The 27,626-nt window shown below is 37.4% G+C and overlaps 1 protein-coding gene across 2 annotated transcripts in view; it reads left to right on the plus strand.

Moving 5' to 3' along the window:
- The window catches only part of gpc1b (glypican 1b), a 77,237-nt gene that overhangs the window by 17,709 nt on the left and 31,902 nt on the right, over positions 1-27,626 (plus strand). For both annotated transcript variants that reach the window (XM_087811867.1, XM_087811868.1), the window contains exon 2: positions 25,014-25,172. In XM_087811867.1, the coding sequence (XP_087667993.1) occupies positions 25,014-25,172 (159 nt within the window). The remainder of the gene's footprint in view (positions 1-25,013; positions 25,173-27,626) is intronic.

Genomic DNA, 27,626 nt, shown 5'->3' on the forward strand with positions numbered 1-27,626 from the left:
ATTTTTTATGTATTATTTTTTATTGTTTATGAAAAATTGCTGGCTATTGGTAAAAAACAATTTCCCAAAGGAGACCTCCTGAGGGATCAATAAAGTTTTACCTTACCTTACTTACCTTACAAAAATACACCGCAATGTTGAATCAGCTGGAACCTTGCACTTGTTTCTCTGCAACAAGATGGTCCTAAATAAGGTCTGTGTCATTTTCACTTTAACTAATATATATATATATATATTGAAAAAAATATCTGAAAAAAATATGTATATATATCTATATATATATAGATATATATACATATTTTTTTTTCAATTTACTGTATTGATATTCAATAATAATACCTTTTTTTTAAATTTAAAATATATGTTGGGGTTCAAAATCATATTTATTTTATCATGGTTACTGTACGGAATACATTTCAATCAAGTGTTTGTGAAGTAGTATTTTCTCGTTACAGTTAAACATTTGGCCACTAGTTAACATGGATAACATCTGCCGCAGCTAAAGAAACATTAAAATCCAGCAAGATCCCAGCAATGACTCAGTACGAGAGGATACAGACAACTTGAGCTTGTAAAGCTGATGTTTGGACATACTTTGGTTTTCAGTTCTAGTAATTCAACCAAAAGATATTTTACGAAAATTCAATCATATACAGAAGGGACAATTCGTTTTTTATTGTTTCAAAGATTGGGAAAAAACTTGCAAACCTCACAAATACACACTAAGAATTGTTAAAGCATCTTGCAAGGGTGCGATAACATCCCCCAAAGCCTCACCTTTGAAATTAAATTTGTGAATCACAGAACCCACTGGCTCAGTGACACAACTTCAAGCTTTGCAGCGATGATCAGAATTAATAATAAAAGACAATTTTAATGATCCACATTTCGGTAGAAACACCCTGAGATAACCTTTCCCCGCAGTCTCTCTGTGAAATCCTGCGAGTCTCTGTGTTAGAGATGAGAGAAAAATGTAAGACTTGTTTTTTCCGTCTCTTCTCTTTTATATCCCGTCTCCCGAGTTCCCTCAAGGCTTCTTCCTCTATCACTTATCTTTACCTTCCTCACATCTCAACAGCCTTATCCCACTTGATGAAGCACAGCTGTCGGAATTATGGCAAACTTTTGTGTATATGTATTCACGTGTCGTTCAGCGAGTCTTTTAAAGGCTCTTGTTTTTGGAGGAAAGAGTTGGACCGTCTTAAGTTTACTGTCGACAAAGGAACTTTTTTGTGATGCGTTTTCTTCTTGGATCAAGTAGGAACAAACCTCATGTCACCCCATTCAGAAAATTGGAATATATTAAGGACCCTACTTGAATTAAAACAAACGATGTCGTCAATCATCTGCGGATTAATTTACTGAGGCCATTAAGATGACGTCATATTTGGAAATTGTCTTGCTGGATCACGTTCAGACCTGCAGAGATGTGACTGCTGTGTGCACAGCGAAATCATTCCAGAGTCTGCAGTGACATTGGGGTGTTACAAACTTGAAGTGTGTGTGTTTGTGTGAGGTTTTTGCTCCCAGCTTAGCAGGAGCGAAGATGAAGGGTGGGATGACCTTTTGAAGCCAGTCGTGCAGCACATGTGCACCTGAATCAAAATACAATTTGTGAGGGCATTTTATTCCTCGGGGCTGCTTAATAGAGTGATACAATCGAAGAAGAAATTTATCGCTAAGATACAGAGCGTGAGTGGTCTTTTGTTCAAGGCATTTTTTTTTAAATAGAAGAGGAAATGTGCATGTTTTCATTCACTTATCGATGTTCAACCATCATGACCGTGCAAAACAAAAATAGAATAGAGTCTGGTGTCTGAGTGAGCCCAAAGGTTTCGTTGGTATTGTGTTATTTGTTATAATTTGCATGTGTGTATTGACAGCAGGTGTGTGTGTAGAATTGGACATGCGGGACCTCATCTGAATTGGTTCTTTTACATTATTGTAGTTTTTTAATACAAAAAAATATATAGACTAGGCACAGTAGTTAAAGTCTCGGAAAAATAATATGTTTTGAAATTCTGGCAAAAAAACAACAGATCTAACATCCGAACAGTCCGAGTTTTAAACTGGAAGCATCATGATAGTATTTACACCAGACCCAGGGAGAAAATTACAAAAGCAAAAGGTTACCAAAAAACCACAATAATACACTCATTAAATGATTGCAGGTCCCACATTATTCTGTTTCTGTCTCAAATAAATGATAAACAATCTTTTTTTTATTTTTGGGTGAATTCTGTTTCTTCTAAACCTGTACATTTTCCCCTCTTATTTTCTTTACATTTGGTTTAAATTGTGTCTATATTCCTATAAAGTCTATCTATCTTGTCTATCTTATCTATCTATCTAGAGTTTTTCCTTTATTCATACATTCCTTTGCATCTGCTTGTTCTTCTAAAGTGGTTTACAGTTGGCTGAAGAATAAAAAATAGGCAGATAACAAATCACCTTTACTCTGCACTTACACTATTGACAATGGGAAATTCAGAGTGCGTAGAGAAAACCTATAGAATCAGTAGGTGGACAAAGAAACCGTCCGTTCCTTAGTCTCAGTCGCCTTGAGTTGCAGTGAACTGGACTTAATCTTTACCTTGTGAGAAAAAAGCACCTTCTTTTTACACATTTCAAAATTAGGAATCCTTGAAAATTCACGTATGATACAAATACATTTGCTATATATAAACAAAGCATTGGCTCAATTACTCACAGTTTTGAAGCCTTAATTTGACTTAAGCAGTCGTGACTTGAAAAAAGGAATACCTGTAAATAATTACTGAGCCACGTCAAAGGATGAGTAAATAGATTTGGGTTACTGTCAACATCCTCGGCGTTCCTGGTACATGATTTATATTCTCGTGCACACAAGGATCCACAAATACACCTGAACAAAACCACTCTAAAAAGCAGACACTATGAAGGGGTTGCACACGTTTTCAACTATTTTCACCCTCATCAATAATGAAGCCAAGTATTGTCTTTTTACAAATGAGTGCAAGATGGGCAGCGAAGGCTGAGAATGGATTCTAAAATGTGCGTAGGGCGATTCTCAAAGGAGTCGTGGACATTGTGATAAGAAACTGTTAGATGGAGTGCATTCAGGGTAGAGCAACAGCATCCCTGTGGGCCTCACATCCATTGTACTGTACAGTTTTCTTAAAGCATTTTACTCTCTTACGCTTTCAATTTGCTTCTCCGAAATGGGCACAGGAAGTAATTCCGCATGGCAGCTTACCAGCTTCTCTCTGGCTAAATGACAAGTGGCGATTGTTGAAAGTGGCAGCTTCAACTATTTGAACCTTCCACCTCTCACATTAGCAATTTTATACACCACAAGCTTGTGGGGAATAACGCTGTTAAAACAGCATTAAACGTCTATAAATACCTCTTGGCATGTTATTAATATTATATACCCCCCCTCCAACCTTCCATGTCTAAAGTTGGTCATAGTTTTGGGAGAAAACATGAGAAAGTAAAAGGAAAGTCTTGTTGGTCAGGGCTCCTATCTTTTTCTCATGTGAATCATTCATGTATTCAAGGTTGCAAATGGCCAGTGTGCTCCTCAGGGAAGCTAGAATTTCTCACATCATATATATATTGTTATGGTATGAAGGAAAATCAAAAGGAATGATTTCCTTTTTTTTTTAAAAGTATGATGAAACTGAAGAGTCGCAATGCAGAACAAAATTTCTAAGAAGTACCACACGACACATACTGACAATTTTCATCAGCCCATCACTAAAATCTAGTGTTTGCTTTTCGCAAAAAGTTGGAGGTTGCAGTTCATCCAGGCAAAAAAAAACTTTATTTTCAGACAATTCACTCTTTTCAATCTGATACATAACCTTATAACCGCTACAAGCTCACCAACACTTTCCTTTGGAAAGCTTCATTTTGGAGTTCCAGAGGCGCCAATTTGGTACAATACCAGGTCTGGGCTGGTAAATAGGCTTATCCGCCATGCATTTATAGGTGTCAAAGTGTAGTGGGAAGATTTTAAACGGAACATTTCTCATTAAGTTTTTAGTGATTCTTGGACTCAATGGTCGAGCATCCCATTGGTTAATATCCTTACTAGTAGAATGATTGTCCAGCCTTCCTAAACATAGCTCCTGGGACCTTTTCAATGTGTAATGCCAAAGTTGAGGTGCAATTAAAAATATTTCCGATATCCTGGTAATTTTTCAGTGATTGAGTCTCAGTAATGCATAATAAGGTTCGTAATTGCAACTAGATTTGTTGTTAATCTGGGGTTAAAGTTGATCCTGAAAGAAACTGGCAGCCAGTGAAGAGTTTTAACGATCCGGAAAATGTGAGTTCTTCTACTAGAGCTGGTCAGAATTCTCACTGCAGAGTACTGTATCAACTGCAGGCGAAGTCTGTGGCTGAAAAGTAAAACAAGGGATTAAAGGGTTAATGAGACAACTGTGACTGAAAATAAGTGTTTTCTCAACATATTCTGTTTCTAATTAGTGCAGTAACAGCTGATATTATAATCTGAAAAGTTTAACATTAAAGAAAAGTCAATGAAATACTTTCAAGTTTTGTTCCATCTTCATGATTATGATTAATTGTAACTATCATTTGTCTGTTCTCTGTAGTTTTGTCAAAATACCGCATGAAACATAAATAAAGTTTGGCACAATGGGATGCCTGCTTTTTCATCAGCTTCTTTGTGCAGAACCTTCAATCTAAAGCCCCAGGGGGTCTCGCTTCTTGCAATAACTCATCATTTAATTATCAGTTAATTTGAGCGTATGTTGATTCTTCCTGGTGGCCTGAAGGTATTAAGCATCTAACTAGTAAACAGATGTATTCTTCCACTGGCGTCTCATTTAGATAATTAAACAACGTGTCGTCACTCAGCCAGAACACTGCTGCGCCCTTTTTAAAAAAAAAAAAAAAATACATACTGCATGAATAATCGACTGTGTCCTTTTATGTTGAACATTTTCACCAGAGAAAAACAACAAAACTATCAGAGGCCCCTGTTATCGCGGCGATTCTCCGAGCATTCCGTGTTTTGTCATGGATTAAATCTGCATCCCTACTAATTGAGTTCACTGGGAATGACAGTGGAAATCTGTTCTCAAACACACAAACTTAAGGTCGCGCAGAGTCCGCACGAAATCCGGTTGTATTATTCAGGCTGGGGCTCATTTGAAACACATTTATCATATTACACGGCTTTGTAAGTGCTCCAGGCTTTAATATCGTGTGCTAAGACGTAGCTTTACTTTTGCTAAAGTAGGTCCAGAAGGCTGAGTCAGTGTTCGATTGCGAGAAAATTAAAGTTATTTAAATCAACAATACAATGATTTCATACGTGATCATTTTGAGTAATTTTGCAAGGTGATCCTTCTTGTATTTGATGTATTAAAAGGGAACGAAAATTAGGTAAACCTGAGGTCTACTGTCGGCGTTACACAATGAAACTTCTGATCACAATGATGATAAAGACTTTGAGTTTGTCTCAATTGTGAAACTAGCTCGGACTAAGTTGAAACCTTTTTTTTCTGTAAAAATGAAAATCCATCGAGTTTTTAACAGATTCCTTCTGAGCTGTTACCCATCTGGGGGTTGGAATGCTGGTGTAATATTGATCAAGCCTTCTGTCTTTCAAACTGTATTTGTTTTTATGTTGCAGTAGAACTGCTTCGTCCTTGTTAAAAGTAGCCCGGAGCTCCTGTCAAGGCCTCGGTTGCTGCAGTCTGTGATTCAGACATCTGCCCCTGCTGTTCGAGGGAGACTGGTTATTATTGAAGTGAGTGAGGGGATGTATTGCGCTGTCTGGAGGAAGATGGTGTAATTTAAGCCCTGAGAACAATCTTCCTATCGCAGCACTTTCCTCCGGAATTGTTATTTTATTGCTCAACTTAAAGTAGATTATCCTGACACCTCGCTTGTTGTCATACAGCGTAATGATGGCCTCTTATGTGAGCGCCGCAGTTAAGTAGCCGCCTTATTTAAATCTTGATTTTGGTCACTTGTTATTACTGTCAGAGGCGTGTTTATGTAAGTGCATCATTTCAAGGAGCAGTTTTCGCCGGCCATGAAGGAGACGTTGATTTCACAACTGATTGTTCGGTCTTACATTCTTACCATAAAGCTGTTTTTGATAACCTGGTTAGCTAAGTTCTGAAGCTATCGCAACAGCATATCCATTTCCATCTCAGCGCCTGGACTATTGTTGATGGAAATCTTGGGGATTGTTGCCGAATACCTTTCGTATCAGAGTACTCCCATGGCTAATGCTATTTTCCCAGTCCTGACCCTATCAGATATCTGAAACTAAATACAAAAAGCAACATTGTCCGAGCTTTCGTTTGACCTTATTCCAAACTTAGGTGCTCTCTTCCAGCCATCAGCCTTTCGTATTGAATTATTCCTCAGTGTTTCCCACAGAAATGTTGTCCACTGGCCTCTATAAACCCCGAGAAATTCTCTAAACCACATAAAGGATTTTTTTTTACTATTCTTTTATTTTTTTCGTCTCATAAATATTTTTATTCCATTTCATGCATTATTTATTTTAGATTTCCCGAGAAGTTTATTCATCCCACACAATTTTATGCACCATATCTGATCTTACGCTGTTGAATGCAACACACTGGCAATGCAGTAAAACTGCATTCATGGAGTTGTTTTTTTAGGTAAACAATTTCTTATTTTGTGTAATAATACATTTTGACCTTTCTGTTCACTCAAGCTTAATAATGTAACCATAGTTTTACAATATATGGGAAACACCATCAATCCATGTCCATGTGTTTATAACATTTATCCAGTTATTTTATAGTTAAGAACTTATAAATAAAATTGATGATAATTGTAAACTTTGTAAATAAAACTTTTTTGATAAAAACACAGTTGTTAAATTGAACTTGTGATGCTCATAGAAAAAGCTTAGATCCCATTATGTAACATGTGCTTGAAAAGACCGTTCCTCAGCTTCATACCAATTTATTTCAACTAGTCCATTGAATTCTCATTAGAATTAAGTTTGAGCTTCACAGGGTTATAGTTAGAAAAGTGACAGAAGACATAAAACACATCCCCACTGGCGTATTGCTCACTATTAAAAGTGAATAAAAACGTCACAGTCACCAGACTTACTACTGTAATAATCACTCTAATCACTACGTATCAGATGGGAGAAATTTAGAAACAGCTGCTTCACGTGCACGACTCAATCCCCAGCTTGTGCTAACTGAAAAATATGGGCACCATTAATCCTCCGAGGCTCCGAGGTTGTCTGGTCTAGATAAGATTGCACCACATTGTCAGCTACTTTTTCCACGTCCTCCGTTTTCTTGTGTCACCAATATAGACAAATTGAATATCGCAAGCACAAACAAACATTAAACACGGCGTGACAATTGCTTATTAACAGCAATTAAGATAATGAAGAAGAAAAAAATGAACCTGGGGAAACGTTGGCACGTGAATATCCTTCAAAAACGGCATTAATTACAAACGCATCCACAATCCCTGAGATGACTTTTGTATCATTGCTTGAAATCTTTTTGTTTCATATACTCATTTAGAAATGTGTGAGAGGTTGTGTGATAACTGAAGCTGAGGAGGGATTCATCTAGAAAAATAAGTGTTGATGGTTAAATAACAATTAAGTTAGTATATGTAGTGTTGTATGTTTGTCTGTATAAATGTATATTTGTATGGATATCACCTTAGTATATACATAATCATTTTAATTTTGTAATAGATATTACAAGACAAGATATATCCTACATATTGCTATGAATTATTTATTTCTATAGATATGTATGTAGAAATATTTGGCAACTAGTAATAACTGAAGAATAATTGAAAAGGTAATCCTTCTTTTTCCTTATCTGAAGTACAGTGTTTTTACATGTTTTTTTTTATTGTCTTTTATTTGTTTATTTGTCTTAAATGTCTTAAAAAAGCAACATATTATAAATACTTTTCATCTTGTCTCAGTTGTTTTCTTATAAGATCGCGGAACTTCTAACCAAGTGTAAAGCTGTCCTTCAGGTCATCATTAACTGTTATGTGTACGTTTACAAGGAGGTGGGATTTATTATGGATTTGGTGATATCGCGACGCGCCGACGGCTCCTCTCTGATGTCGCTCAGTTTCGCGGGAATCACCACAGAAGTGCGCAAATAAACGAAAGGAAAATATGGCATTGTTTTTCTTATCTAAACCCCCGGACCTCCCCTACAGTACTTGCACCTGCACGCGGCTACATTTTTTAGGAGGAAAAGGAAAAAATCTCTAAAAAAAAATCGATATTGAAATTCAAGACACCAATATCGAATATCGCAGATATTTACAATATCTTGCAGCCCTATCTATCTAGCCATCTGTCCATCCATCTTCCCGCATTTTGTCCAATTCTGTTTGGACTTATTTTTCAATTTCATGATTTTGTTTTTCTTGGATCCACATAAATTAGCAAGTCGGTGAGTCAATGAGGGAATTTCAGAGAGAAATTAGTTTGAGACGGTTTCTCCTTTCAAAACTGAAAGAATCCTATTTACATTTTGGCACATATTTGATTCTGTTTAAGGTGATGGTTCTTTTTGAAGCACGGTTCCAGCCTTTCTGCGAGCATTCAAAGAAGATTGAATCTTAAAGTCCAAAAACTTTAAAAGTGGGGTCGTCCTCATCCCGTATTTTGTCTCCACCTTTTTCCTGATGCATGTATTGTACATGCTGGATGGTTAAAAATGTTAAAAACACAGAGAATCACAGAGCACCTGTTCTATTAATAAAAGGCAGCTTCAAAGGTAGGAGCCGCTATCTTCCATCATTTGACTTCAAGTCTTTCATATAGCTCATTTTCGTGTTGGCCTTATTCTGTGCTAAAAAAAAAACCCAAGATCAAATGAGGCAGCTTAGCAGCTGAAAGATATGAAGTTAATGAAATACTCTCTTTTGCCCGTCGACTGATGACTGGCACGGACTTGAACGCCACAATGGTGCTGTTTGTGAGCTAAGAAAGGGTATCTGACCTAATGTTTGGCGTCCGTCCACGTACAAAAGTCCAGCCGTCTTCTGAGCCGTTCTGACACCTTTTTGCACCGGAGGATCAACGCAAGCCTGAGCAGGTGCTGGAAATGAATCCTGCTGCATTAGGTGCAATACAAAGGGATTATAGGGAGAGAGATTTACTTTAATAAGTCTTCATACTTTATGTGTCGATGGTAGTAGCCATGGCAGCTGTGTTTTGAAGTGGGACAAGATGACTGTCCAGACTTCTTTCAGTTCAGAAGTTTCTTCTTTCATGGCGTTTACAGTGCAGCCAGATTTGACATTTGACAGTCTCCATAGCAAATATTCTTTCATAGCAAAAGTGTCTGATGATATTTTTCCTAAATCATCTCCAGACTGCTATCAATACGCACTGAAGCTTCCTCTGGGTCCGCCCCAGGGCATCCACTATGTAACCTCTTGTTAATGGCAAGATGACGAGACGTAATACTTCCAACTTACCCAAAGCTGCCTTTAAGGATTAGAACCTCATCCTGGCTGCTTCTCAGTGCTATGATCATTTTCAGAGATTTTCGGAGTAATGAGATACTCGATACTTGAGGCGGATGCACAACATTTGGCAGCTATTTTTGAGTAATAAAGGAAAGACAAACTCATTTATTTAGACGCGGTCATAATTTCAATGTCTGTACTTGACATCTATCTTATTGCCAATCCAATATTAGATTACTGAAATTCTAGTTCAAAATGATTTCGTGTCCAAGTGAATAGTTATTTTCTTCCCCTCAAGCGATGTTGGGCCAGGAGTGAGGGTGTTTTGAAATGGACTCAAATGAAATGTGTTGTGGAAGCAATGTGTATAAGAAGTTCTTTTTAGTTTGCTTTTTTCTGTTATATTTTAGTGCAAGTTACAGTTTTCTTTAAAACGGAGATTTTTGCAAACACCTGAGGCGAGAAAACACCTCAACATGTTCAACCTGATTATGCTTCTGAAAGGTGCTTAAGGTTAGTGATCGGGTGAGATTTCCTGTCACTGTAATTCAACACCATCTTTAGGATTATTCATGTGAGCCTTGTACGATTTATAGAAGGTGACTTTAGTGTCACAATGTGTTAATGATGACGTTTGTAATCCAATAAATAGTTTTTTGTTCGTCAACGAAAAATGGTTCAACCAAAGGGATCATGTTTTTACGATAATTCTGGTACCATGGAACAAAACCCTGAAAATCAGTATACTTGTCATTCATTCAAGGACAGAATCAATGCGATGGATGTCACACAGTCTTCATGATGTCTCCATGTAGTTCCTCAGTAATAATGATGACCTCAACGGCATCACAAGACCGCCCGGCCATGCTGGCTGCCGATAAGATGTAGAGTCGTGGAAGAAAGGAGTAAATGACCACAGGCCAGCTTTCAGTATCTCTCCGTCCCAACCTCTCTCTTTCTCTCCGTCGCCACACTCGGTAAAATCTCAATTTCACTCTTTTCTCGTTCCCTCCCTGATTGTGGAGGATAACCATCTACCCTTTCAGCAGGAGCCATAGCCCCATCTGTCTCCTCGTGGCCGCCCTCGCAGCCCCACCTCCTTCTCCTGGTCTGGCAGGATAACCATCTAAGCATTCAGCACAGTCCAGCTTTTTTTAGTCACTTTCCAGGGAAGTCGTGCGTTTATGTTCCGCTTTTCAAGTCGTACACATTTTGACGTTCTGAAGTCCTTTGCAAGAGCCATTTAGTGTTTGATTTTCCCATCAGCAACATTAATTACCGTGAATCATTTTTAAATGAAAAGCTCCGAACAACCTTGAAGGCAGCCTTTTTTGTGTTTGCCAATTGTGTTCTAATCAACACATGACAAAATGTTTTATTCTAGTTTGTAGCATTCAATACCCAAGGCGTGACATCACATGAACGTGTGCAGTAGATTGTTTTTCAAAAGGTGCCATCTTTAAGTAAATGACGAGGTGAGATATGCTGTCAACGTGTTAATGAGGATTTTGAGGATTGTGTCTTTCCAGTTTAATTTATGCTTAATTTAAAGAGCAACTAATGTGTTTAAGTTTGTCTTAAATAGATCTTGCATCTCTAGTGTACTCATCAGTATGTGTCTGTTTTTAAATCTTGTTTAACATAACCACACCCACTCCGCTGTGATTGGTCAAGCCGTGAGGTTTGTCACCGCGCGTCATCAATCCCGGAAGTCTCCACCTCCAAACAACTTGTATAAACAAAGCGGGGCATGATTACTGGCTGGAGATTTTAGAACGGGGGAGAACTTTATGAAGTAATAACTTCAAAACATCCTCATGATTCAGGTTCATCTTTTATATTCATTTTTATGTTTGAGCCTTCTTTTTTGTTCCTCTTGAAAAAATCCTTACCATGTAAATGACCGTCCTCTGTCAAATGATTTCCCTTGTTATTATTCTCTCTATCGTCTATCCAATTTGTAGTTAAAGGGTTTCAATTTGGGATAAACATTGAAAAATAAGGGTTTCTTCAAATCACCTGGCGTCACTATTTGACGCTAATCTCGGTCTGTGCTTCCATCTATATTTAATTTGGTTTCTGTCTTTGTTTAAAGTATAAATTGAACGTTCGGAGGCAATGATTTGCGTTATGACAGAGGTACGCTGTCAGATTGCAGATTGAAGGAGATAAAGAAAGCTGTGAGTTCTGAGGTAGACAAGCAACGGGTTGTTTTTTTTTTACTTTCAAAGAACTTTTGAAAAAAAAAAAGAAAAAAAAAAGTCTCTTTCACACCAAGACTGAAGGGGGATTAAACGAAAGCTCAGTGAACTAAAGACACAAACGTTCCTTTACACATCTTGTGCATTTGCTTGTCAAAGTGCTGCAATGAAGCTCTCTCTCATCGGGCTGTACGCCAAGAATCTGGATCCAAAATCCCCCAAAGGCCTGTCTGGAAAAAAAGGAGTCCTGAACTAAAGAATCACTGTCTCTAAATGGCCAATTAACCGCTAATATTTCTGCGGTTTGTAACAAGCACCTACCAGTCTTTTTAAGATCCACAAATCTTTCCTGTCTCACTCATTTCTTCTTGTCGTTTTCTAAGTGTTGTGTCCTTCTGAGTGTAATCCCCTAATAGCTATGGTGAAGAGTCATTTGCTGTAGTTGTGCCTGGCGTTGCAGTGAAGAATGCTCAACTTGTCCTCACTGAAGGCAGAGTCTTATGATGTCTTCCATGACCCTGTCAACAGCACTGAAGATATATATTTTAACGACTTCATAAAGCTTCTTGTAGTGGAACTAACTTTCGAATTAGATCCTTTATTCATCATGTTAATAAGCAACGACCCCTGACTCCGACTCCGGGGTTAAATGTTTTATTTATTCCTTCAGGTTTATCAAGTTCATGTTCAACATGGAACCAGCGCTTCCCTACTGACTGACTCAACCAATGTGTGTAACTTTGTCCTGTTGCCTTACTTTTCATGGTGAGAGTCTTGAATGTGCAGGAAGTTCTTTGTCATTTGGACATTCTTGAAGGAGACATTTTGGTCAAATCCTCCAAATGGACCATGCTCTTCCTGCTATGCTAATACAGTCACCTCGGTAAGGCTAGTTAGTTTGTGGCCATGAAGCTTAAAGGTTCTTTGACTCATGCATTCAAGTGTTTGGTTTGGAATTAAACCAAGATGTTACACCTTTCTAAGGCTTAAAATCCTTACACCTTATGAGAATGAAATACTTCTACTACTATAGTGTTTACCTAAACATGCAGAAGCACCAGTTGTTCGAACGCCTAGCAAAGCCCCGGACACAGTCAGTTTTTGTCCAAAATAGCAATGACAGAAGTTATTTTTACATTAGGAAACATGGGCATAAGCTAGTATTTGAGTTTTTTTTTTTTTAGATCATTGCTATTATTTTTGCATGAAATTTCTGGTTTAGGGACAATGTCTTTTGTTAATATTCTTTAAGCACCTTTTGGTACAGGTATTGAATACCCTCCCTTATTACTTACTGCTTTGAGAATACACCCTTTTGGGTGTGGAGTATACAGAAATCAAAGACACTTTTATTCGTGCAGGCTTTTCCTTGATTCTCTGATACTCCTGTGTTTGTCTCAGTGTTATCTTGACCTTTAAAGTATATATTTTATTGGGTATTGTTTTGATTGTTTAAGCGCTTTGTGACCCTGGTCTAGAAAAACACTCTACAAATATTACTTTCTTACTTAACCATGGTCATGTACCCAACTACATTCACCTATTTTCATTCCTTCCTCCTTACTATTTTTTTTTTTTTTACAAATGATAATGCCTAAGGGTCGGACCCTCCTTAGAGCTCTAGGTGGGAGGCAACCTGAACAATCACCAGTCTGTACTCACTTTACCAATGATGGTTTTGGGGAAAAATGTGCCCAAAGTAAAACCCCACCAGCACTTTGTCATCATATATGCAGGTTGCCTCAAGCTGGAAGCGAACTTTCTTAGTCATGAACCTTTTACTGAAAGAGTCTTATGTCTTTTCTGGAGAATAGCTCAGTCAACCAGCAAAGTCTTGTTGATTAAGTTCATCAGTTCTCTGTATGTGGGGTCTTAAAATGTGTGTCAAGCTAATATTTGTGTTGGCTTCCGTGGTCAAACCAACGTGTATTGGTTCTGGCGTGGTATCAAGAATAAATCGCTCAATATCGTCTAGTCTTTTCTTCTCCAATCGTTGGATGAAGTGTTGATATTTTTCTTCTCCACAATCATTTAGTAACGGAACGGTTGGTGGTATCTGGTCGGCCCCCCGCTGCTTGTATGTGCGTATCAGAGATGGTGACCTACATGAGACAATACATCATATGCTTTGCTTCTTAAAATGAGCCACCGCTGCAATTCTGTGTCTGCGTGTAATTGCGGTTTGCTGACAGGACCGTCTGCCGGTGGGAGACGAAAACACAGACCACAGATTAATAGTTCTGACATTTCCCAAGCATCTTCATCTCGGTCTCGACAGGGTTGTTGCTCTCTAAGCTCCGTGGCTCACTTTCTATTTCAGCAATCGGTCCACTGAGACAATACAGTGTTGTCTCTCTGTCATGTGACTCTGATGTTTTTGTGTGCCTTTAACTCCCTCCTGGTGGCTATCGGTTAGTCCTCTTTGTCTCGCTGTTGCCAAGACATTTGACTGACTCACAGTGACTAAGAGGAGCCTCAAGTGCCTGCCTGTTCTGACCTGACTTCAAAATAGACGTCTTGGCACACACATCCACCCGACAACATCCCCCAGAAACACTGGCTTCCTTGTACGGGCACCAGTTCCCATGTCAGGTCCTCTTGTCACATCAGGATCTTAATATGACTCACTAAGGGTTTCTGCTGCTCGTCGGGAGAACAATCCTCCATCCAAGCGTCGTAACAATGAGTCTGATTGTGGACCGCGAGGAACACACACACGCACACCGAGACTCACGGCTTCAGTAGTCGAAGGCCGGCTGCTAAGCTCGGTACTATTTGTCTTGACTGATGTTAAGATATAATGACAAAAACATATAATCGCGATAAGAGAAATCCCCACAGAAGTTGCGAGCATGTCGGCGACGATCCGGGCGTGTGGGGATCTGCACAGATTCCCTGGCCGGATTCCCAGCCAAAGGCAAAGAAAAGGGAGCGTGACGTAGACTTGAGGGGGGTACGGGTGGGATGGAGGGATGAGAGAACCGGGCGCTGAAAGCCTCCTCTTTGCTTTGATCTGTTGTCCGTCTCTCATTTTTCCTCCATACTCCGATCTAAAAACTAACTTCAGGCACTTCATCGGCCTCTAACCCCTCATTGAAGTTGTTGATAAAGCTTCAAAACATGTTCGATTTTGACTCCTGAAATCGGTTAATGTTTGGGTGTGTAAGCGATGAGTGACGACGGCGTGTGAAGGCCTGTTGGCGAACGACAGATGCATGAAAAGAGTCAATTAAATAATAGAATTATGGAGTTGCCTTTCATGTTCTAATGGCCGTTGATTTATACCCTTCGAGGCGAACAATAAAACGGGAGGCATCAGAATGACAGTAGCTCTTGAGCGGAGCTATAACTATTTAATGACAACATCCAGCAAATCAAGGTGCTCCTCCTCGCTGTAAATCACCGCGCCAGCTTCACTGTTAATCTTTGTATGCAGCTCCGAGCACGTATGATGTGATTATAGAGTAATTAACAGGATTATCTAGTGCAGATCTGTGCAAAGTGCTGCCCAGAGGCTCCTTTGCTTTATTTACGAGGTCCACGTGAGGTCATTTTTCCAAACTATAAAACTCAATGTTTCCTTAAATACGACGATTGTTTATGATCGTGTTCGCTCTTCATCATGAATCAACTCAAAATAGAAACTTCAGTCGTAAAACTACTACAGTTGTAATATTACGAGATAAAAAGTCTACTTTTATTTACGTAACATCACGACTTTTAATCTTGTAATATTTTACAACTTTTATTCAAGTAATGTCAAAAGAAAAACATCCTGTATATACATCTTGTTTCGGTTAACTTGCAAACCAAATGCCTCCAAAAAGTACCTGAGCTTCCCCTGGAGTGTTTTTCAAAAGCACTTTAGTGTGTCGCAGTAGTATTTTACAGTGCACAGTCCTGTTATTAACTCGGCATTACATCGCAGATACGGGCTTTACGGCTCTTTGACTGAGGCCGTGTCTTTTTTAAAATAGATGTTCAAAGTTGTTGTGGCTCTTTTCAGGATTCTAGTAAACATCGTATTCCTTCTCATAGTCATTTATCAGTCACATTTGAGACTCCCTGTTCTCGTCTAAGTATTATTGTCACAGGTTTCATGCTTTTATATTTATATATATATATATATATATATATATATATATATATATTTTGCAAGGCTCTATAAGACATTAGACATCAACAGTTTTAATTTTAGTAAAAAAAACAATACGTATTTATGTGTATATATATATATATATATATATATATATATATATATATATATATATATATATACTGTATATAATAAAGATGTTCAGATTATAACCATTTGTCAAACCTAAGGCCTGCCTAGTTATTATCTGTAGCCAGCCAGATTAAAGTGAAAGTAGATAAACATTGGTATCTTTATAGGTCAACAACATGGAATATTTAAGTTACGATCATTATCTCGAAGGGAGATTGTGATTTAATTTTGATACATCAGCGTAGATGTAAAATGTCGTGCATGTTAAGGTCTCTAATGGTCTCTTACTTTCATGCGTTCTGCTAGAATACCTCTCGCCCCTCGCTGGTCAAACGGAGCGTGTTTAAGCTGTAGCAGCTCGACAGCTCCTGACAACAGCGGGTCCGTCTCTTTACAAAGACGTGGAAACAACAGGGCAGGAGCGAGACAGGTCTGTTTGCACGGTGAACATCAGGAGAAATCCTTTCAGAGGTGCCAAAGACGGGGGGAAAAAAACAGTGATTTTCGCGGCTTTTGCGGCACCAGTACACGTTCTGACAATGTTTGAGCAAGGCTTTTGTGGGAGTTGAAAGTGTGTCAGTTCTTTAGGGGGATAATAAGTCGTGCAACCGGTTCACTCATCTTTAGATGTGATTCTGGTCTAAATGTTTAACCGAGGCCAAGATGCTCCTATGGGTGCTTCAGTGAGGGTGTTTCATAGATTAAAAAAGAGGTGATTCTTTATTATTTGTTGGTACCATGAACCAGATTGTAAATGGATTTTAAATGCCATCTTTAATTTTTTATATCTACAATAACACTTTTTAAATGTATATCTAATTATTTAATTTAAGAATAATCAGGATAAAGAGAAGTGAATCAACCCGGATAAGTTTATGTTGAAGTGGAAAATAAGACAAGACAACCAGAGTCTGCAGTCCTGACCTCACCACAACTAATGAGGACGTGTCAGATGAAATAATGATTTTTAATAATGGTACAAATATAGGCAGTTTAGGTTTCTTCTCTGTTTTTTCTTTTCTGTTTCCTAAGAATCTCTGGCCCCGTCTGTTTTTCTGAGTCAGATCCTCGGCGACTCTTGGTTCTTACATTTGTTCCCGGACCGTCTAGTTTCATTCATGCAAATATCGTGCTCCACAAGTCTGGCATTTAGCCTGAGGACATATCCGCTCGCCTTCTGTGCCCAGATACTGACAGACCTCATCTTGTATGCAGTGACTGAGTCGTACCATTTTATCTTCTGGTTCCTATTTAATGATTTCGGCAAGTTTTTAGTCAGGATCAGGCTCATTGAGTCTAACACATCATTTGGTTCTGTTTGCATCGCTGGTGTGTGTGATCATCAACACACTCCACTCGTGTGATGTGAGTGTGAAGTGGCCAAAGTGTGTGAAGGAGGACACTCGAGTCAGAGGTCAGAGTTCATGGCCGAAGGCTGAAAGGCTGCGTGACACAAAACAATTTCATTTTGAAAGGGCTTTGGAGATCTGAGCAAGAATGTGGTTACTCTTTTGAAGAAGGCGTTCAAAGATAAAAGTTCATGGATAATCATGCAGATTAATGTACTGTGGGTAAAATAGTCAACATTTTATAATATATAAATAGTATTTAAAAGAATATTGTTTGTTATTTGATCAGTAATTGTGTTGTCGTCTGAAACCAAAATAAGTCCAAACAATAGCTTTAAAAGCTGCTGGAGTCAATTGTATCCTCTTGTCCCCAAGTCCTTCCTGGGATCTCACAGAATTCTTCCTTTAATCACGGAAGATGTAATGACTGCTGCCATCTAGAGGACGGAAAGTGTAATTCCAACACCAAAATGATCAAACGCAGTAAAGGTTTTGATTTATTATGAATTGTCAATAAAAAAAAAAATCTAACTATTGTACAAACACTTTAATCATATATATAATAACTAAAACAGACATATATCAGATTGTTATCTTTTTATTATAAGAAAATAAATTCAGTGCTGCTGTATATCTATACTGTACCATTAAAAAATGGAAAAAAAATAGGGGTATCTTTATTTTATAACACCTTAATTTGTACATAATTTGACATTTATTTCAATTGAGTATCAAAATGTCCACATACAATGTGTTCAAGAGAAACTTAAATATGTTTAATTTATTAATGAAGTTGTCGTTCATTGCAGAGCTTCAAAAGCCAAATGTAGTCATTAGCTAAGAAAGCACATTAGTCAGAACACGTTGCATCACTTTGTTTGTTCCTGCCGTAATAAAACGTTCATCTTTTGATGATTTTTCTTCTGGCGCCTGAAACTGCCGTGACGCACCAATGATTTCTTGGAAAGTAATTGTAATTTAAGCCAAGTTTCTCGTTATTGATCTGCAAATATCGCCCACGTGAGGAGCTGAAACGACTTCTTACTCTCATGATATCTTTGAGGAGTGTTGTTCCGAAACTCTCTTCCTCTCGAATATATTTTCGAAACCTCATAGTCTCTCTTTTTTGTCTGGATGTGACAGTTTCTCCTGCTTGATGTGTGCCGACAGTTGACGTTTTTCTGCCGTTGACTTTTCGCTCACATGTTCAATGGGTAGCTCGCACACAAACACACCTGAACAAAACAACACAAATCTCTGTCTTCTTGAATAGATTTCCCTTCATTTTAATGCGAAACAAATGTAGATACTTGTGTTTGTGTTTTCTGTCGAAGTTCAAGTTATAGCTTGTTTCTTTTCCTAAAGAAATACGGAGGGTAACTGGGTGTAGCTAGTTCGTCTTTTCACTGTCTGCACTCTATATGAGTGGATATGTTATTATTGCCGTCATGTCTGGGCAAATATGAAAAAAGGAGCGCTGAAGAGGGAGCATACTGGAAAAACAACTCTTTATATTCAGGCTTCAGAGTTTGGATGATATGACTGTGTGTTTTGAGGCGGCCATCTGGTTAGTCCTTTCTGGAATAATATTGTGTTATATATGGGATTCAACGACTACCTTCAGATTACATTGGCATATATGATACATATGCTCACTGTTATTCTACTTCTTTTTGTTCTCAACCATCGGCGAGTGGATTTGTGGTACAAGAAGAAGTAAGAAGTCCTAGTTTTAGGCAAGTCTTCATGCCAGTAATGGGTACTTTTCATTAACATTAATCTTTATCGTGCTTAAATAAGGTTTTAAATGTTTGTGAATCACTAAATGAACATAGTGCAGCTTTGTCGTATTACTATGGTATGTGATACTATGGTAACCCTCGGTGTAGCTTCATAGTTTACCAACATTTTGACAGGTTTTTCTTGGTGCTTGGTTCTCTTTTTCTTATTGCTTATTTTGTGTGTTGTTATCTTGTTTCATTCTTTTATTCTGTACTGACGCCACAAAGAAACATGTTTTCTTTACAACACTGGCAATAAAAGTGTCAGAAAATTGGTTTGAGGTTTTAAAGAGAGAATGTATTAAAGCAGTGCAGGGACGAAGCATATTAGTAGGGGCGTTAGGAAATATAAATATGCCAATATGTTGCGTTATTCTTTTCCAATATACTGTATCAATATTCGACAGCATTTCATTTTGTTGAATTAAAAAATAATGTTTGGCTTGCAAATCACATTCCTTGTGTTATTATAGTTGTTTATGGTTAATAGTTCAATAATGTGTGTATAAAATAATTATATTTTTTTAAATAAACATGCAGATATTCAAGATGTTATTTTTTCTGTTGCAATTAAACTTTCAACTGCCAGCAGTCATTACATCCTCTACATTAAAATCCTGCAAGACTAAGGACGAGAGGATACAATTTGTTTTTAAAGCTGATATTTGTACATATTTTTTCAAATCAAATGAAAGCAGTTCACTTCAAGATTCATGTGGTCTGTAAATTCTGCAACTCCAGAGTCAAATACTCAACAATACTATACAATACTAGAAATATATTTTTGTTCCTAAAGTGTTACAGGGGCTAGTATAAAATATATTACATGTATCGTATTGCCAGATTCTTGCCAATACACAGCCCAACATTTCAGTAACTGATGTAATTTTCATAATGGTTGTGTTAGAGGGATAACACCCTCTTTTACTAGTGCCCTTCATTCCGACTCCATCTGGAAAGAGTGGCCGTCACTTCTTATTCTGGACCTGACGCCTCATCAGTCTTAACTGACAGCTGTGTGACTTTACCTGCCAATTCCACGGCACAAGCTTGCTGCCACTATTCCAGGCATCTGCCAGTCGGCTACTGCATTTCCGATCACTTGTTGAATTTATGAATCACTTCCCAAACTGAGTTAATTATGAATGATGTCAACAGGTCGGAGAGAAGGATTTGCTGTGTGCACCTCAGGCCACAGAGAGTCTGTTTTTAATGCTACAACATCAAAAAGTGAAATTCAAAAGGTCTTCTTTAGATGTGGTGAAACAGTGCTTTTTTCAAGATCTGCTCTACCAACCGTCCACACTACTAGGTTAGAGTTCATGCTAAAGAAACTATAGTTTGATTTAGCATTTTTATTTTATTAAAACATACAGTCTTGTATTCATAGGAACACATCTGTTAGGCTCCTAGATTCACAAGTTGTTTTTATCAAATTAGTTTAGTTTTGATTAATTAGGCCTCAATTCAAGATTGAAGGTGGTAATTCTGAAGTTCTATAGCTTACTTATCTAAAATAAGATTTTTTGGTTTATATTTAAAAGTAAAAGAAATAAAAAGAAGGCTTTTATTTTTATTTATTGTAATAGTTTATGTTGGATTGACTTAAAAAACATTGTAACCCATAGACTTGAAAAATAATGTGATCTAAGCAACATGGTTTCAATGTGGATATACTTTTATTTGCTTTCTTGTGTTTAAATCCTCAAGGCCAAGCTCGAAAATGAACCTTAATAGTGTCAGAAAGTAAGTTAATCTAATGCAGGAATGCAAAAATGTATAGTTTATCGAGTGTCCACTTAAGGCTGGCTACAGTAAGTACGACAGTAAGACACATACCCAGCACCCCCCCAAAAACTGCATTTTATAATTTAACATTTTATGACACATTTACTTCATTGTTAAAAACACATTTTGGTCATTATCCATCCAGCCACCAAACTCTGACTCTTGACAGGAGGCTTCAAAACGATGTTTATTAACCTACAGTTGACGTCTTCATTACTCCTATACAGCGACATATCATCTGCTAAAAGCATAACGTAAAGTGGTGGAACGTTGCTTAGAAATCAGGCGGACGAGTTGACTTTCCTTTTATATGTCACATAAATAAACTACTGTATAAATGGTTTCAAGTGTGTTTTATTTGAGGGTCGCAGAAGTCAAGTAGCAAATAAACAACATTATCCGCTGTATTTATAGTTAACCAGCAAATGAGGGATTTATTTTGCTTTCCAGTCATTCTCAATTTCCTGTTGTCCTCTCCTCTCTCTGATTTTTTCCCAGAATCCCTCAAAGCCTTCGTCAGTCAATCCCTTCAAAGCTCCATCACATCCAGCATGACCTCATTCAGCATTACCACAGTTTTAATAAGCGCTTTTCCTCTACAGTCAAATCTGCGCCGTTAATCAGGGACCAACCTATTATTTTACCTCCGAACAAAAACCATAAAAAGGCAGGGAGGAAGAAGTAATTGTGGGACCGTGTGGTGTTAATTCCTGGACCCGGTGCTCGTAGTGGTGATGAATGTTGTAAGGAGGCTGTGATTGTGAGTCTGATTGCTCACGTTGAGAAAAGAGTCAATTAATTGTGTTTTTAATCTGATTTTAAAGCCCTCTCGAAGTGGTGCAATCATGACGTTGTTGTTGAAAGCTGCTCAAACAGGGGACAGGAAGACGTATTAATGAAAGGTATTTGTGATACTAGTCGTGACCTTGTTACTAATGTGATGAAAGGTTGTTTCTTATGGTGCGAACAACTGCTTAAATAGTGGAGAATCGTGCTGCACACTTTGTTGAGCTGACCTTCCCTTGTGAAGGCCAGGTGATGCTGAATCCAGATTAGATTTCAGCGTACTACTTTTCCACGTTTTACAACTAATATTTGGTTTGGGTGAGTTTTCGTTGTCAATCTAAATATACAATACATGTAATAATATGATTTTAGAAAGCAGCTTACTATATGAATACTTAATATTTGGCTTTGGTGAGATTTCTCTGTCAATTGCAATCTTGTAAATTATTTTTTTTCATTTCATTTTTGCAGTGAACTTCTTATTCCACAAGGTATTCATTGTGATTTTTAAGCTAATGTCAGATACTGTTAAGTTAAGAATTTGTAATCTGTTAAAACAATTTTTTGGGGTTGGGCAAAATTGATCAAATAAGTAATTAGAAAATGTTAAATCTTTTCAGCTGAACAATATACAATATGTATAATAATTGAATATAGATTATAAATATTTTAATTTCAATGTTTAAAAAAAACTAAAATTAATAGGTAGGTAAAGAATAACACATTACTACAAATCAATTATAGAATCGAAAGCTGGATCAATAATAATCACATTTCTTCAAGTAGTTTCAAACTACAAGTTAATACAAACGAATGGAGTTTTTAAGAATGAATTCATGTATTACAATAAATTGAGGAAATTTGAAAAAAAAAATGGGAAAAGTCTTGTTTTTTGATGAGGCAAAATTGATCATGTGAGAAATTAGAAAATGTTAAAATATTTTTAGCTGGATATGTAAAATATCTATCATTAAATATGTGGGAAATGTTAATGATTGTTAACAATAATACATGTAATAATATGATTTAAAAAAAGCAAGGCATGAGATGAATAAACAATTTCCTCAAGTAGTTTCTAACCGTAAGTAAATGCAAACCAATGGAATTGCTAGGGAAGCATTCCTTTATTACAATAAATGAAGAATTTTGAGATAAATGGACAAGAGATATAATATCCATATGCGAAGGAATCGCATGTCCAAATGTATTGTCGCTGGTAGAGCATGTGTCAGTTGTAAAAAATATATACTGTTTAATAGGTTTTGCTTGATTACAATAGGAAGCGAAACTCATTTTTGTGCTCAAGTGAGAGCGTCATTTGTCTTAATATTCCAATTTTATGTTAAGATGCCCTTCAACTGACAAGCAGCGAACGATTACCATAGAAGCGAGGCCACGCGTTTACCCAGCACTCTATATGGATGACAGATTCCAACTGGCTGTTGGTGTATTTTATCCATGAATCAATCCTCCTCCTCTTGTTTTCCTCCACAACCTTCTGCTATTCTTCATCTGCTCATCTTAACCATCCGCCTGGATTTATTTCTCGCCTTCGTTCGCTGCAGCTCCCAGATGGGCTTTTTTTTCTCCTTCATGCATTCCTGCGACTGTTGACACTCTAAAAGGTGCTAAAAGATGGTCAATGTCACTCTCTCTGCCAGGTTGGAATCGTGGACTCCACTTTTTTTCTTTTAATTTCCTCCTCACCCTTTAATTGCTGCACTTAAAAGTTGGTTTGATCTTGACCGTAGAAGGGACGGAAGCTGAGAGTTCGCGAGTGGGGAGACGGATGATTGAATGGTGGAAGACAGTGATTAACTGGGGCCACAACCATGGTGAATTAAGGGGAGATTCTTAAGCTTTTGAATGGAGGGACAGAATCAATGTGTTCAATATCAGGGTCTTGTCTATAGACCCTCCTCGCAGCCGACCCTCTCCACGTTGCATGCTGATGACTTCAATCGATAATGTGCGCTTGAATCTATTCTTTACCTTTGGGCCCTTAAGGAGAATGATATCGGCTCAATTCAACCAATAATAACTTAGCAACGATACGTCCTAAATAAATATTAGATTAATCTGTAATTACACGTCGACAGATATAATTGTACACACACAGCCTCTTTACACCATTCTATGCTGCTTAATACCTTATGAGGGTAGCGGGGGGGCTTCAGAGGTTCTTTAGGAATGAGGCGGGGGACACCCTGGACAGGATGCCAGTCTGTCGCAAGGCGCAAAAGACACAACCATTCACACCTACAGACAATTTCCCCAAGTTGCAATCAACCTCTGTATGTTTTTGGACTGTGGGAGGAAACCGGAGTGCCCGGAGTAAACCCACGCAACATGGGGAGAACATACAAACTCCACACAGTAAGGTCACGGGGTTGGCTCCCTCATGACCTGGAAGCGAACCGGCAACTTTCTTGCTGTGAGGCGACGGCACTTCCCCCGATGTGCTTTTGAAATACGCTAAAACATAAACTAATAAGATGCTTTTTATGTTAGGCTGAAACCTTGAGAGAACCAGACTAATGATAAGTCATTAGCAAGTTAAATAGAGTGGTGTTAAAAGGCGGGAGTAAAGATTACAGGTAGATAAGGAAATGGAGTGTTAAAGAAGAAAGAACAATGTTAGCAGTAGAAATTGTTTGCTAAAAATAGTAGCTTAAACACTATACTCTACAACAGGGTTCACCAATGTTTTGCCCGCGGACACTAAAGAAGTAAGTAGCCCTTGGGCCTGTTTGAATCTGGTGGTTTCTCCTGTGGTTTCAGAAAGCCTTAGTGTCTTGGTAAGATTTGACGACAGAACAGATGTCCAAAAGTCCAAATACACAAAAGTAAAACCCAAAACGGGCTATTCTTGAAGCATAAAGATTGTGGAAAACAACTTAAAAGTCTTAAGGTAGTGCCATACTTTGGATGTGCATCTATATGTCATATTTTCAAATGACAGCAGAACTCACATGGTCTAATGCAGGGGTCTCAAATTCAACTGGCTAAGGGGCTAAGTTAAGTATTACTATAAAACAATACCAGGTACAACACTAAAAACTGGCCAGAAAGGGCCAGAAAATATCACAAGTTTGAGATCCATGATTTAATGCAACTAAATAAATAAATGACTACAAACAAACACGACTAAAAATAGAGGGCTCAAATCAAATTTGCAATTCCGTGTAACACATTTTCAGTGTGGTGTCAGTGCTGCTCATTGAACTGTCACAGAGACGTCTGCAGTCAAATCCTGACGCACTGCACTTCTTAACAACCCTCTGAAAACAGACAGTGAAAGTGTAGCCACTGCAGTGTTGCAGTGCAAAACTCCACTGAGTGACAATCTCTGTTTCTACTGACACTTCTCTTCTTGTCTTTCCCTCGCTACCTGGACTGGTGTTAGGCGAGCACCTGCGCATCTGTCCTCAAGGCTACACCTGCTGCACCAGTGAGATGGAGGAGAACCTTGCCACGCTCAGCCGCAGGGAAATCGAGGGAGTGCTGAAAGATGCCGGGAGGTCCGTGCAGTACTCGCTGACTGGACTGTACAAGACGTTTGATGGTGAGTCCTTTGTTTTTTTTCATCATCATGTTTGCAGCATTTTTTCAGGAACTTCTCGCTCTATATGTATCGATTAAAATGTTTTTTTTCTTTAGATATGCCCATTGTTTAGCTGCTCATCTAAAAGTACCTTCACGCTGACAAACAAATAAACACTTAACCAAATAAAACGTTAAAAAAAATTGAATTTAAGAATTAGAAAATTGTTAAAAAAACGAATTTTGCATACGTTTTTATTTTTTGGGGGGGCAAAGATTATGAAATTACTCCTTTTTTTTTACACAAATACTTAACTTTCCTTTTTAATTAATGTATTTATTTTTTATAATCTTTATACTGAATATGTAAAATGTGTGACATATATCAAGTATATAAAACCTAATTAGCATTTCAAAAGGAAGTCTTAAAAGTATAGAATACACTATATATCTACTATGATTAAAAAAAAAAGCAAGGAGCTTAAATATCTGAACAAATAACCAAACTAAAGTATATTATAAAAAAAAAATAATAATAAGATTTAAACAAATCAAATTCAGCTTTTTATATATTATTTTGAAACTTTTTTTAGGAATCTTAATAATTTTCAGGAGTTTATTGAAATATGAAATAAATAAAAAGGTATTAAATAAATATTGTGCACATTTTTGGTGTTTATTTAATGATCAAATAAATGTTCCGTCCAATCTGCTCCAAGTCACTTGACCTTATCACAACCACAGCAACACGTATGATGTTGAGTAATGGTTCTTTTTCACAGCAGTGTCAGGGTCAGACTGGCTGGTATACTATTGCTTCGACTGCTGCCAATGTCGCTCTTGAATGAGCTTCTTGCTGTTTTTTCTCTTTCAAACTGCTTTATAGCTTTCCAACAAACATGGATGAGGTTGAAAAAGATGACACTATGAACAACAATGGATTTACTTGGTCGCTTAGTAAGTAAGTAATTAAGGTTATTTGTAAAGCGCCTTTATAGACCAGGGTCACAGAGCGCTTTAACAATCAAAGCAATACACAGTTAAAAATATATACAAGACAACATAAGAAAAACACAAACACAGGAGTATGTAGCGAAAGTGACGAAAATACCATTAACTGTACAATTGATGAGTTAAATCAAGGATTGAGAAACAGGCTCATGATCAAGCTCGTACTGATTTTTTTTTTTTTACGATGTATTATTGCGACCTTTTAATGCCTGAGCCGTCATATATTATATAAAGTTTTGAAAAAAAAAATCTAATTCTAGCTTTTGTTCATTTTGCTGAAACAATCCTAATTGAATCAGCTACAGCTATTGATTTCAAGAACTAATTTTCCTTTACAATACAAAACACAATTTCCAGTCATTAAACCATGAGAAGAAAAATACAAAGAGACAGAAATCAATAGCATAAAAATATGTTTTGTTCTTCATATTAAATGAAACTATTCGGTGTAGATTTTCATGTCTTTAAAGTAAAAATAACATGAAAATATCCCCTGCCCTTTTTACAAGAAGTAATTTAAACAATTCTTCATTTACAAATTGAAAGTGACACATAATATGTTTTTGTAATCAATGGTTAACATTTTTATTGTCGTAAAGTTTCTTTACAACAAGATTCAACACATTTCTTGGCTCTGGTTTATACGAACATTTGGCCACTGTTTTTTTTTCTTAGGGAAAAAAATTCTAAAAGCCTTAGATTAGCAGGCAAATCCTAAAATGTGTATGAGAAGTTTCCTCCGCCACAAAGCTGAAGATTATTCTTTCATAAAGTGAGTTAAAGCTTTTACATTTGAAGAATATTCTCAAGTAAACTATATTTGCACAAGTTTAGAGAATCAACAGACTAGACTTAAGCGCTGGCACCAGATCAAACGCCTTGAAATTCAGGAAGAAGAAAAAGCTTTAAGGCTTTACTAAAAGTTCACTTATGGTTTCCGTTCTTTTATGATCCATTATGTTTTCATATGAGGTATTGACCGAAAGATGGTCTCCCGTTTATTTAAGTGTTTTATTGAGTTGATTTCAGCGTCAAACTATTTAATCTCCTACTCAAAACGAACTAATCTCTGAACTCCATTCCCCTCTGTTCCCTCCATGACAATACGTCTGCCGACTGTGAGCTCATCTGCTTATCCTGACCTTTAAGCATGCAAGTGATTGATTATTCTGGGTGACATTTATTTACTTTTGGCTATTATTCCCTTCCCTCGTACGATGCACGGATGCTGCTCCACCAGAGGAGAACGCTGCCAAAACTCAAAGAGACACGAATGCATTCAATCTGTTCCAAAGCAAACAACTCCGTTATTTTATGACATTGTTTCGCCTTTTTGAACCTTAAGAACGCCACAGAATAAGCAAGTTCGGTCAACAACAGAAACACATTTATGCTATCACATCATTATCAGTTGTATGGTTTGGATTTCCTCGGAGAAAAAATGTGACACAGTGACAAGAATGTT

The sequence above is a fragment of the Callionymus lyra genome, chromosome 16 (genome assembly GCF_982586985.1).
Source record: "Callionymus lyra chromosome 16, fCalLyr1.hap1.1, whole genome shotgun sequence".
In the NCBI taxonomy this organism is placed as follows: domain Eukaryota; kingdom Metazoa; phylum Chordata; class Actinopteri; order Syngnathiformes; family Callionymidae; genus Callionymus; species Callionymus lyra.